Source organism: Jatropha curcas, chromosome 2, assembly GCF_041381405.1.
Source record: "Jatropha curcas cultivar XTBG-Jc1 chromosome 2, XTBG_Jcur_1.0, whole genome shotgun sequence".
Taxonomy (NCBI): Eukaryota; Viridiplantae; Streptophyta; class Magnoliopsida; order Malpighiales; family Euphorbiaceae; genus Jatropha; species Jatropha curcas.
The window spans coordinates 29,443,667-29,457,173 of NC_143152.1; the positions used below are offsets into that span (position 1 = coordinate 29,443,667).

General features: G+C 31.7%; 2 protein-coding genes across 2 annotated transcripts; both read left to right on the forward strand.

Annotated features, from left to right (window-relative positions):
• The first annotated feature begins 2,357 nt into the window (after positions 1-2,357).
• Positions 2,358-4,156, forward strand: LOC119369821 (benzyl alcohol O-benzoyltransferase-like). The gene is made up of 2 exons (XM_089717380.1): positions 2,358-2,869; positions 3,013-4,156. Exons 1-2 carry the CDS (start codon positions 2,429-2,431, stop codon positions 3,934-3,936), a joined length of 1,365 nt encoding a protein of 454 aa, XP_089573506.1. The 5' UTR covers positions 2,358-2,428; the 3' UTR covers positions 3,937-4,156.
• Positions 4,157-5,172: 1,016 nt separating this feature from the next.
• On the forward strand, positions 5,173-8,654 carry LOC105632504 (BolA-like family protein). The gene is made up of 3 exons (XM_012214896.4): positions 5,173-5,600; positions 5,711-5,778; positions 8,245-8,654. Exons 1-3 carry the CDS (start codon positions 5,253-5,255, stop codon positions 8,408-8,410), a joined length of 582 nt encoding a protein of 193 aa, XP_012070286.1. The 5' UTR covers positions 5,173-5,252; the 3' UTR covers positions 8,411-8,654.
• Positions 8,655-13,507: the final 4,853 nt, after the last annotated feature.

The following is a 13,507-nucleotide window of genomic DNA, read 5'->3' on the forward strand; positions in this document are numbered from 1 at the left end:
TCATTTGCATATATACATTGACCATTTCACATCTTATAAATATATATATATATATATATATACATACGATGCTCATCCTTTACTATTTCAATATTAAATTATAAGCATATGATCTACCATGTAAATTATAGTAATATAAGCATATGAGAATTAAATATTTATACATATTCCATAATTATATTCCTATGTGCTTATTAATCTCCTATGCAATTTACTACATTATGAGAGTTAATTAGATTACTTGTGATGTGATAATGTTGTGCTTTGTATTCAGGTGGAATTGGAATGAAGTGGGTCACTATGGGATTGTGATACTATTCGGGACGATTGGTGGGTATGGAAGATCGGCCTCTTCGTGTGCACTTGATAAAATGTAATATGAATGATATGACAAAAGTATATGTTGGCCTCCTGTAGGACATGGAAAAAGAAAGAGAGAGTGGAAACAGAAAGAGAAAATGGAAAAATAATGTGAGGACTGATCAAGTGAGGAATAGACTAGTTGGCCATGTATGATAATGGCTTGTCAGGAGTTTTGTGACGCCACTGACTAATCTCCATTTGATGTGATTATTAGAAGGTAATATTATTTATGGGTGCTGATATTGTGATATGTGCTTGACTGAACAAGTTCATCATAAAAAATGTGAAAAACATCTAGTCTAATCGTTTGAGTTATGTATTATTTATTTTTATTCAATGAGTTTGTGAAACTTGCTTTCTCCCATAAATCTTTCTCAGGAGGTCTATCTTGTTGATTCAGATGAGCTCTGAGCCTGCTCGAGTTTGACCCTCTTTTGATTTTGTTTTTGAGACAGCACGAGAGTTATAGGTAACACTCTTTGGATGTGCTTCTTGCTGGAAGTCTTGTAAAAATTTTGTTTTTGTATTTTGACTGTTTTTCTATAAAAATCTTATAATATTCCTCAAGATAAAGTGAAATACGATTCAAGAAAACTTTATTAAAAACTGCAAGTAAAATTAACTAAAATAAAACAAATTAAATAAAATTTAAAAGAAATTCTAAATGAAATCTACTAAAAATAACTATAAAAAGATAACCTAACAATTGGCTAATTATTATTAATGTATTTATCAAATTAATCTTTTGAATTATCATTATTTTTTCAAACAATCCATAAAATTAACTAAAATAAAACAAATTAAATAAAATTTAAAAGAAATTCTAAATGAAATCTACTAAAAATAACTATAAAAAGATAACCTAACAATTGGCTAATTATTATTAATGTATTTATCAAATTAATCTTTTGAATTATCATTATTTTTTCAAACAATCCATAAAATATATACCTTAGTGGTGACTGATAACAATCAATTTGACCCAATTAAATGGAAGAGTCCATTGGTGACTGATAACAACAAGTCACCGAGAAACCAACAACGATCAAAATTCTTTTTTTTTTTTTTTTTTTTTTTAATATTGAGAAGGGCATTTGAGTCTAATTCAATATTCAGTTGTGCATGCATTTGAATATTCCTTGCCGTGCAACACCAAAATTCTATCACTGGCTCACAAAAAAGAAAGAAACAACATGAAAATAACTGGCTGATAAAAAAAAACGTGAAAAAAAAGGAAAATATTTGTCTTTTTTTTTTAAGAAATTAAAATTTTATTAATAATGGATCGATGAATGTAAGCCACATGATAAGTGGGATGGTAAGACATATCTATTCTCACAAGGGTGAGAATACAAATTCAGTCTTTAAAATTTAATAAAATTTTTGAGAAGATTAAAAACTTTATATTTTACTTAAGAAATTAAAGAAATTAATTTCTGTCCGATTATATATACACACATAAATTATGCAATATATATCATTAAGGTCTACATCAAATATTTTCTTCAAAAAGAAAAAAAGAAAAATATTGTGACTTACTATTAAATTCAAACTTTGTGGTTTCTTAATTTAAATATGTGGATTTTATATTAAATTATAATTTATACTAATTAATAAAAAATTCGATGAAATCATGTTTAAGATTCAAATAACAATTATATCCTTTGCATATTAAGATATAATTTAGTGGTATATCAATAAATCCAAATTGAAATTTTTCTCCTTAATATTAAAAAAAGTAAATAAATAAGTTATATTTTTTTAATTGAAAACGGATTACACATGTCTAAATAAAATGATACGTAAAGTGGACTAAATCAAAGAAAATAGAAATTATTTTTAAAATTATTCATACTTCAATTTTTTTATAAGAAATATTCTCTTTTAAAAAAAAATCATTATAAAAAGGCGTTATACGTTATCTTTGTGAATTTTTTGTGTGGTGGAAAATTGTCATATGACTATCTTCTTCTGGTCCTATAAATAAATGCACATCGCCATGTCATCTACAGAGCTGTGTCTTTCTACTTGATTACTAACTTGGTGTTCGTTTTCTGTCTAATTAATGGCACCACCTGCGCCCATTTTCGAGGTTCAGAGGTGTGAACCGGAACTAATCACACCTTCAAAGCCTACCCCTCATGAGTTCAAGCCATTATCGGACATTGATGATCAAGAAGGTCTTCGATTCCATATCCCAGTCATACAAATTTATCGTCATGACCCCTCAATGGAAGGGAAAGACCCCGTTCAGGTTATTAGAAATGCTATTGCTAAAGCTCTTGTTTTTTACTATCCATTCGCTGGCAGGCTTAGAGAAGGGGCGAACCGTAAGCTCATTATGGATTGCAATGGTGAAGGTGTTTTGTTTATTGAAGCTGATGCTAATGTTAGTCTTGATCAGTCCGGCGATGCTCTTCAACCTCCATTTCCTTTCTTGGATGAGCTCCTTTTTGATGTGCCTGGCTCTAGTGGGATACTAAATTGCCCTGTCGTACTGATTCAGGTAAGTTCTTAACAAGTTTCGGTTCAGTAGCACTCAAAACTGAAATTGTTTCCAGAACTCTTGGTCGGTAAATTTTAATTAAAACCTAATTGAGCCTTATTCCTAAATGAAATAATACAAAGAAATCTTTGTTTGTTTGGCAGGTCACACGCTTTAAATGTGGTGGTTTCACATTTGCTATCCGTTTCAATCATACCATGAGTGATGGTCCTGGTCTAGCTCAGTTCTTGTCAGCCATAGCCGAGATGGCGCGTGGAAGACAATCCCCTTCTATTTTCCCAGTATGGGAAAGACATGTACTTGATGCAAGAAACCCACCCCGTGTGACCTGCATCCACCGTGAATATGATCACATAGAAAATGGCCAAGGAATTCCATTTCCACTTGATGACATAGTTCATAGAGCCATTTTTATTGGCCCTTCTGCTTTATCTACTCTTCGTAGTAGATATATTCCTCCTCATCTTTCTCGTTGCACTGATGTTGAAATATTAACTGCATGTTTATGGAAATGTCGCACTATTGCGCTTCAGCCAGACGCGGGACAAGAAATGCGAATGATATTACTTAACAACGCGCGCAAGTTTAATCCTCCTCTGTTACCAGAAGGGTATTACGGTAACGGATTTGTCCTGTCAACGGCGGTTGCAACTGCCGGAGAAATTTCCAAAAGTCCAATAGGTTATGGATTAGAACTGATAAGAAAGGCTAAAATGGAATTCGATAGAGAGTATATAAAATCAGTGGCAGATCTACTGGTGATTAAGGGTAGGCCTCATTTTACTGCAGAAGGTACTTACGTTGTGTCGGATGTGAGACATGCACGGTTTAAAGAAGTGGATTTTGGATGGGGCAATGCAATCTATGGCGGGCCTGCGAAAGCCATTCCTATAGCAGCAAGCTTTTACGTACCCTTTGAAAGTAAGAAAGGTGAAAATGGAATTGTAATTCCAATTTGTTTGCCAGCCCAAGCAATGGAAAGATTTGTGAAGGAGCTGAAGAATTTGTTGGACGATAACACAGTTATTGACGTCAATAGATCCTCCCGTATTATATCTGCTTTGTAGGTTAGGTGGTGGTGTTGTTATTTGAAATGGCCGTTTAGGCAAATAATTTCCATAATGGACTTTATGAAGAATAAATGTATTTACTTTAAGTTAAATTGGTATAGATTTTATATTTGTATATCATAGAAAAGTAATTACAGCTAAGTAATTGCTATTACTTTACATTTGTATATAAATACTTTACAGTACATTAATGAAGTGCAATCTGGAAATTCTTCAATTTCACTTGCTTTCAGCTTTGAAATGTACATGGATGCAATAATAAAATTTGTTTAGTGACATTGGGTTATTTTTTGTAAGACGCAATGTAATGTAATAAAAATGTAATGATTCAACATTTAATTACTATGTAATGTAATGGCTATTTTATTTTTATGTTTGTTGCAATTAGGTTAAATGTATAAATTCATCTTTAAATTTTGTTGTTTTCGTTTTGTGATACTTTCAATTTTGAGGGAAACATATTATGCTACTAAAATCATGAATTTTGATAATTTCATGCACTTTTCCAAACTAATAAAATTTTTAGGGTTTTAATTTTTGTATACAAAATATTAATTTGATGTATGATTAACTCAACTTTTGATCAATAGTTTATATATTTTTTAATTATTTAATAGTTACTTAATTTATCTAATTTTACAAGTTAAAGTATGAAATCTGTAATTTTATAAGTTGAACTGCTAATGAGTCAAAATAAAAATTGAGCATCCTGAAAAAATAAAAAAAAATAAAAAATTTATGGAGTGAATTTATATATTTTGCGGAATTCCGAATAAAGAGTAATGATATTTTTGAATATGTTAACATACCATAAAAGATATATATTATCCATTTTATTTGATTATTTTACTAAGGTTGTAAAATTTTTTATAGGCTTCAAAATATTGAAAATCATAACAATATAAATGAATTGTAAACTAAGAAAGTCCTTTTGTTTATATATATCATATATGGATACCTTGAGTATCAAAAATCGTATGGTTGACAATGTAATTTCAATCATTTGGTCTTTCATAAATAACAGAAAAAAAAAGGAAAAAATATATATATATCCTTTTTATTTGAGATTAGAAATGAATGATCAAGTTTCAAGAGTACACGTGGATTCAAAATTCTAATAGTATACATACATATATATCGAACAAATTTTTTTTTCCTTCTGGGCCTTTTCTAATTATACAAAGCCCAATCCAACCCAAACTCAATCTTAGTAGAAACCCGACTGCACACCTTTTTGTCAGCGGCCACCCAAAAAAAAAAAAAAACCACAGTAAACAGAAGCTGCAAATTTTCTCGCCCAGAAAGAACTGCAAATGGCGAAGAGTCTGATGTGGCGACCGTACCTGCTCTCCTCCACGCGCCCCCATCACCACCACCGCCTCCTCCATCAACAACCTTTCATTTCATCATCACTTCTTCGGACCCCGAAAGGACACTTCGTTTCGCAGTATGCAATCTTCCAAAACAAAACTGAATCAATCTCCTTGTTTTGGTCTAGCACCAATAACGGAAAAACGAAGCTCCAAATCGATAACGATAGCTATAAGTTATCCAAATTAGGCTTTGGTCTTGTGGGTAACCGTAGTTTCACTGTTAGAGCCACCAACGTCAATGACGCTGGTTCCATCGACTCCCCTCTCATGCAATCTATGGAGAAAAAGGTAAATTCAAAACTTTGGACTTTAAATGCTTGGCTATAAATTTCATGTTTCGTTTCTTTGGAGGGAAATAAAATTCTGATTCTTAACTTAATTTGGATTCATTTTGACAGATTAAGGAGGAACTAAATGCGGAATCAGTCACCGTGAAGGATGCTTATGGGGATGGTAGGCATGTCAGGTAAGCTTTCTTGTTAAAAAACTGTTTCGTGAATAATCAATTTAAGGAATTGGGCTAAAGTTCATTTGATAAGTTGCTTAATTTAATTTATTTGAATGAACAAGGAAAATTTACTTCTAGCCTTTCTGCGATGGTTTTCTTTTGTTTTATTGTTAGCCTGTGCTTGAGTTGTACAAGAATTAGACCTAAGTGGATTTGATCATTTATCCAATTTTGTCTTGTATACCTCTTATTTTCATTGCTTCTGTCAATGGCATGTTTCATAGGCAGCAAATTAGAGTCTCTATGCACGTTCTCAGTGGTGATTCAGTGCTGTATATTGCCAATGCCAACGCGGCAGCTTAGGTTCAGGAATTGTACTTATATCGTTAGGTCTATGCATTTTAGATGCTCCCACATTTACTGATGCTTGAAAATTCATAAATCTACTTCACCATGCTCCTATGAATGAATTTCTTATGATTATATAGAAGTTACTGTATGCATCTGATAATATCAAGTGCCTTTGGAGAGAAAGTATGATGAAAGCATAATACAATGTCAAGTTTTGCTTGTTACACTGACTAGTTGTGTATGATTTTTTTTTTTTTTTTTTTTTTTTTTTTTTTTGTGAAATAGATTGGTTGTGTTTTTCAATGCTTATTTGTGTGCTGATATCTCTGTTATTTATAAACAGTTCATTTTGGTGAAGGTGTTATTGATTACCTGAAATAAATCAAGTATAGGCTATTTGCTTTAACTAGTAACGTTTGTTTCCTGGTGTATGAGCTATCTCCATGAATATGAAGAATCAATGTTTTCATTGTTGCTGGATTAGATTTCATTTTCTTCTGAACCTTGGCGCTTGGCAGTCTTACAAAGCAATATCAGTTTCTGCTTTTGCATACTTGCTGTTCATTTGTTGGAATGCACTTTTACAATCTGACATGAAACTTATGAAAATTCTTTTACCCTGAATTTGCATGATAACATGCTGATGGTTTTAATTAAACATTAAATAACATTTTATTGAAAAGACTTGTGCTACAACCTACTGAGGCAAAGTTTTTTTTTTTTTTTTATTTTTAAAAAAAAAAAAGGAAATTTAGCTCTGTCTTGATTGTTTTGAAAATTGTACCAGACCACCTGTTCAGACTAGTCCAGTTGGGTACAAATTGATGGCTGATTGGCTCAGTCTTGTTTGGGTTTATAGTTTTCTTGTCCCTTGATAACCTTTTATATATCAATTATTTTATAAAAGAAAATTATAGGTGCCAATATTTCACCGAGTCAAACTGGTTGTTCCTGTCTGCTTTAGGTTCTTTGACTGATCCAGAAAGTTGGAATGAGCTCAATTTTGTTTCTTTCTTTAATAGAAAAAAAAAATGCTCATCATTGGTACAAATTGATCTGAGCTCGTGCTACTTACATGAGATTTGACTTGTTGTGACTGCAAATCCATGTTGATACTCTGCTGTTTGATGCACAAAATGAGTGATATTATATATGGTAAAAGTCACTTGAACCTTTTGATCGAATTCTGAAATTTGAACTTATAGCAATTTTCTCACATTGTCCATTTTGCAACTCTGGGAACTTTGTCCTGTCAAAAGGAATTATTGCATATAATTTTGTAGATCCTGATACTTCATTGTCACCTGTTTTAAATTTTGAATGATGGGGTAAACATGGCACTCTACTAGTACCAAGAACCATTGCTTGACTTCCTTTGAATTGTGGTTCAAAAAGATTAATTCCCTGGAAATCCCCAGTATTACATGATTACATGATCTGAATCTCATGAATGTGGAGATGTAGAACAGCGTTAGCTCGTTGGTTGATGTTCTGTCCTCCTAGTCAATGGCAGGTTGTTTTTCATACTTTATTGACCTGGTGAAATATTTGGATAGGGCAGTTTGGGTCAGAGCAATACTGTTGATGGTGAGGCCCCTTTACCTAAATCTCTTTTGTATCATGGTCCCAGTTGACAGAGTTTTGTTGGCCTCATAAACAGTTATTTCAGGAGCATTTCATTTTTCTAATCCCATGAAATTTGGGTTTTTGATGTCATTTGGGTAATTCAAGCCTGTCCTGACCATTCCTTGTGGTTAAAAGTCAGGTCCAACTGCCCAAGGGAATTGTGGATAGTTTTGTCACTTCATGCAGGATCTGATCAATTTCTTCTTTCGGGGTAGAGATGAGTTTTCCGTGGTTAGTCTAAGATTTGGAAGTCTTTTACCCATTTTTTGGCTTCTTGATGGCAGCCTCCTTTACATGATTCATGAGTATAAAGCACATATTGACGTTATCTAATAATTGCATAAATCAAGATGATGTTTGAAATGCACGTGCACACTATCATGTTGCATATTCAGCATTTATCATATTTAGTTTTCAAGTTTGGCGTGGCTTAAAAAATTGTTTTCCCCTTTAATTTCCTTTTCAAGCTGAATTATTAAAATTTTCATTTTTACCATGTGTTTGCAGTATCGATGTTATTTCTTCAGCCTTTGAAGGAAAGTCAGCTGTGAATAGGCAGAGGATGGTATATAAAGCCATATGGGAGGAGCTTCAGACCACTGTGCATGCAGTTGATCAAATGACTACCAAGACGCCTGTGGAAGCAGAGCAGCAGCAGGACAGAAGTGATTAAACAATTACCCACCTCAATGTTAATTCTGAACCAAAAATTCTCCATTGAGTTCTCTTGTACCATGACATAGAAAGAACAGTAAGTCAATTTTCTTTGTTCTAAACTTTAGCTTTGTATTCCATTTTTCTCAAGAACATTAAGTTTGCTTGGTAGCAAACTACCAATGCTAAGATCCAAAAGAAAAACATTTAGTAATGCATTGTCTATTACTTGCTGCAGCATTATGAAGCTGCAGTTTCCTAAATATTTTCCGCTTAAGAATGTTGATGGTTGTCTGTGAGCTTGAAAATTATGTGGACTTATTGGTGCTATACCTTAAAATTTGCATATTCTTGGAATTTTTTTACTTGAAATGACAATGCTTTCAATATGGGGTGGCAATGGTTCTGATTTGGAAACAGTTCTACAGGAAACTTGAGGAACCGGTTTTCTGGAAGAACCAGAACTAGGATTATACCTGGCTGGGAACCTTCCAATTTGGGTTATGCTTCCTAAAAAGTTTTAAAAATTTCTCCAGGGAACTGATGGGAGAATCATCAGAAAACCATTCTGAAATGTTTGCGCTGGAACTGGTTGAAATCAAACTGCCACCAGTTAGAAGAATATCAGACCTGCTGGTTCTGGTTCTGGTACAGTTTGAGCCGGTGACGGATCCTTTTTTGGGTTAGATGCAGACTTGCAGTAACATTACACAAATATATTAGTAACCACTAGATTTAGAGAAATAATGGGAATCTCATCTGGTTAGGTAAATACTTCAAGTGGACTAGAATTCCTTGAAAATATGTAATCTGAGGATAGATAAATAGTAAAAAATTAAAAACAGTGACTAATAAAGAAGGCATATTAATATTAATTAATAGTAAAGGAGGTATGATGCGTTTGATTTAAGTTTTTGCTTGTAAGTATTTTCAAGCATGTCCCAACTTCCAGTCATGGTGACTCTAAGTCCCTTCATATCCTCTATTTCTTGCGTGCTAGAATTCTTGTATTGAAGTGGACAATAACTTTTACTTTAAAAATCAAGTACTTTCTCATGTTTACTGTAAACTCAATTTCTAACTATAGTTTATTTGAATATAGAAGTAAACATGTAGGACTAAAAGCACTTACAAAACGTATGAGACTAACATGTGGACAAAAAAATATACCTAATGCTCTCTTTCTCTACGAATATACCAAGTTGAGAAGGTTGGGGATGCTTTCACTTTCTTTTTCCCTTTTTTGGGTCTTTCTTCTTTTCTCCTTTTTTTTTTTTTTTTTTTACCAAATACATAAATCCATTTCTTTACTTTTCCCTGCAAGTCTTGTTACACTCCAAAATTTTACAGGGAACTTCGTATTCCTAAAGTTATGACCTTTTTATATTAGCAATAACAGATTTTAGAATTTGTTAGTTTTTTTATATGCAAATTATTGATTTGATGTATGGAAGTGCAACTTTTGGAACGATAATTTTATGATCTAATTTTTTAAGTTAGAGTATTCAATGAAATGATTTTATAAACTGAAGTGTTTAATAAATTTAAAAAACTGAGAGTACTACAAGGTTTTCTGTGAATAATTTAAGGATGAATTTATACATTTGGCCCTCTCTTTTTTAGGCAAAGGCACGGGACACAATAAAATGATAGGATGACGAGTTAAAAAAAATAATAATGATTGAAGAATGGAGGGATATTTGCCTTGTCTCCCTAAAACTCTATCAAGTTTGCTGAGTAGAGACAATAGAGCAGATGGAGAAGTCAACCTTTTGTAGATGTTGATTGATCACTAAATGACAAAGCTTACTGTGCTTTGTTTATGTAAATACATGTGCGCATTAGGACTATCCCAGCTGGAAAGTATGCCCTAGAAATGAAATCAATCCCTTCTTCAAAACGTAACTTTTAGTGCCCTCCTCACCTCCTTTGACACTTCTTTCTTTCACAACAATTAATTTTTATTTTATACTAATATTAGTCAACCATTTTATTATAATAATGATTAATTCTTTCTTTTAACCTTTGTATTTGCATATAATTATAAGTACCATTTCCTTTCTGAACTACCAAACAAATGCATATATTATTACTTTTTGACAAATTTCCACAGACTTGACTTTTTGTTCTCTTCCCTCTTTCTTATCTTTGATTTTATTTCCTTTTATGTTTTCTTTTAACGTATCAGAAACGCCTATCAAATGTGTGTTTTTGGGTATCCCATTGTGATTTCCATTTCCTTTTCCTTATAACCGGTTTTTGGACCATTTGGCAAAAATATTAGAAATGCAATGCCCGATTCAAGCTTAATTAATTTAGAAAAGGGCGGCACAAACGAATTAGAAGAAGAAAATAATATAAATTGCGGTTTGATTGGGGATAAGCAGACTAGGAAATTTAAGTTTAATTTTCTAAGAAGTGTATAAAATCTTTTTCTTTGGTTTGCATTATCAATTCAACTTGTGGAGAAGTTGGTTCCGCTGCAAGGGAAGTAACTTGCTGCCTACAACAGAAGGCTTGAAAAGTTGTATTTTTCCTAATTAAGTGTAACTGATTTACCAATTTATCATTTAATGCATTGTTGACGTTATCGTTTTCTGTAATTTCTGTAATTTGAGAGTAATTTACTATTACGGAAATTTATATGCATTACCAAACACATTTATATCATAATTTCTGGAAACTAGCTTCCTAGGAACTAATAGTTCCTCAAAAGTGAAAGGATTTTGATTGATCTGTGTATAGAATTTGCATTGATTGGACATGCACATCACTTATTGGATCCTAATTATGGAAACAGTGACATTTCCATATATTGGATGTCCTTTCAAGCAAATAATAAGTACAAAGTTTCTGATCAATAGTACAAAATTCACTTAGATTATATATATATATATATATATATATATTATATCCTATTTTATTGAACAGAATGGAAGAAGAGAATAGAACTACAATTATTACTTTCATTTAGAACCAAGAAAAAAGAAAAAAAAGAAAACAAAGTTCATGAATTCTAAAATCATAAATCATGTCTTTGTTTTTCCTAGAGACACATGCATATATCATCGTGGCTATATATATCTATATATAAAGTAAAATTCACTAACCAACTGAGCTAATACATAGAATACAACGATCTCTATGTCGTGCTTTTTTTTTTTTATAATCATATGCTAGTTCTTGAAGTAGCCATGGATACCATCCCTAATTAGACGGACGGCCTATATTCTCCGATTGATCATTGTGCCTCTTTGAAGGAGCTGAAGGAGGAACAGGATTATCTTTGGCAAGAAGCCCAAATGCCGCAGGCGAATTCTTTATATTACTTTTCTGTTGGGGTCTTCTTAAGCTATGAACTCCATTGTTTATAGAAGAGAAGAGAAGAAACAAGAGAAAGATGGTAACCATATAGTGCTTGCTAGCCATGGGAGAAAAGAAAAATGCACATATGATGAAAAATTGGTTTCTTTTGCTTATATATATATATATATATATGTGTGTAGTTAGTGTTTAATTTGTGGGGAGTAGAGTGAAAGCAAAGTTTGTGTTTTGGAAGGAAAAAAAAGAAAGGAGAAAATGTCAAAAAAGAGAGTTGTAAGAGTGTAACGGATGCTGACAGATTAAAGAGTGTTGAATTAATGCGGGACTTGGGGAGTAATAATATGAGACAAATTCTGATATTAATGACACAAACGGATTTCTGCCTCTATTGGTAACAAAGATCACTCACTCTACTGGAAAATAAAACATTTTCTTTCTCAAACCAATTTCATTTTATATTTTTTTTTTCAAAAATTTCCATATAGAATAATAATAATAATAATAATATTTGGTAAGTTTTATATAACTATACCCATTTGACAAGTGAAGAGGAGGAAAATAAATATCAATAGTCGAACTAATAACATAAATTCATTAACATATAGGTTGGATCCTCTCTTACTTGAACAAAAAATGTACCTACTGCCGTTGGCCAATCAACTACTTCCAGAAATGCCAAAATCCTTCTATCTTTTATGTTGTCGAATTTATATTTTATAAGGTCAGTGTTCGACAATATCTGTTAAAGTAGCTTTTAGCGTATTTATGAATCAAAAGTTAAACGTAATATTTGGACTAATTTTTAAAAGTTAAACGTAACATTTTATAAAAAGTAAACTTCTATAATATTTAGCTTTTAATATTTTGGGAAAAGTTACTAAAATAGCTACTAGCTATTCAAACAGCTAAATTTCTGAAACAGACAGTTATGCAAATAGTTAATTTTACCGAACATGCTCTAAAAGCAGTTAATGAGATCTTAAGGGTTAATGACTGATATTAAGAATTGAGTTCATTGAACTGACTACAGAAAGATTTGAATTTGGATGGATGTGCATTTAAAATGAGGTGAATTCACGTGAACAAAAATTTATAAAATATCAACAAACGTTTTTTGAGAATTAATCAAATGTGGAATTTGTTTGCAAATGTCAAATATTTAAATGGATGGATCTTCTTTTTCTTATATGGCTATTATAATTTTATTACTGTTTTTATTTTTATAGAATAAGATAAACGTCGTCTAATATTTATAATTGTCTGAAAATTTATCATTATGGAACACTGTGAAATATGCATTCCGTAGCTAAATTAGTAGAAATAATTTAATGGTTAAAAAATAGTGCTTCTAGAGACTAGTAATAAAAAATTGTATTTAATAATTTTGTATTATAAGTTCACTCACTATTACTAATAATAATAATAATTATTATTATTATTAATATATATCGCAAGAAAGATACTTAAAAAGCTTTCGCATATTTTTAGTCGTTGATTAGCATTTTCTTTTATTTTGTTCTCTTTATAATGGGAGTTTCTTGTTCTTTTTCCTCATGAAAATATTGTTTCTCCAATATGGAGATTGTTGGTCTCTGTAACTAATTGTTTCTCTATGAGATTGATGATGAAGAATTTTAGTGGAATGAATGGTCAGATTTCTAGCAGGTTTGAAGAACATGACGGTTAGCCATCTTATTTATTATTTGCATGAATGAACTGAATTTTGCCATTTCGATCAGACATTAAAAACCAAAATAAATGAAGCCCCTACTTGCTGCCATCAATTTGAGCA

What these genes read in the sequence shown, in the direction of transcription:
- LOC105632504 (XM_012214896.4), top strand. Translation starts at nt 5,253, where the DNA reads ATGGCGAAGAGTCTGATGTGGCGACCGTACCTGCTCTCCTCCACGCGC. An exon ending in TGCAATCTATGGAGAAAAAG is followed by an intron (nt 5,601 to 5,710) that starts GTAAATTCAAAA and finishes TCATTTTGACAG; the next exon opens with ATTAAGGAGGAACTAAATGC. An exon ending in GGGGATGGTAGGCATGTCAG is followed by an intron (nt 5,779 to 8,244) that starts GTAAGCTTTCTT and finishes ATGTGTTTGCAG; the next exon opens with TATCGATGTTATTTCTTCAG.
- LOC119369821 (XM_089717380.1), top strand. Translation starts at nt 2,429, where the DNA reads ATGGCACCACCTGCGCCCATTTTCGAGGTTCAGAGGTGTGAACCGGAA. An exon ending in GCCCTGTCGTACTGATTCAG is followed by an intron (nt 2,870 to 3,012) that starts GTAAGTTCTTAA and finishes TTTGTTTGGCAG; the next exon opens with GTCACACGCTTTAAATGTGG.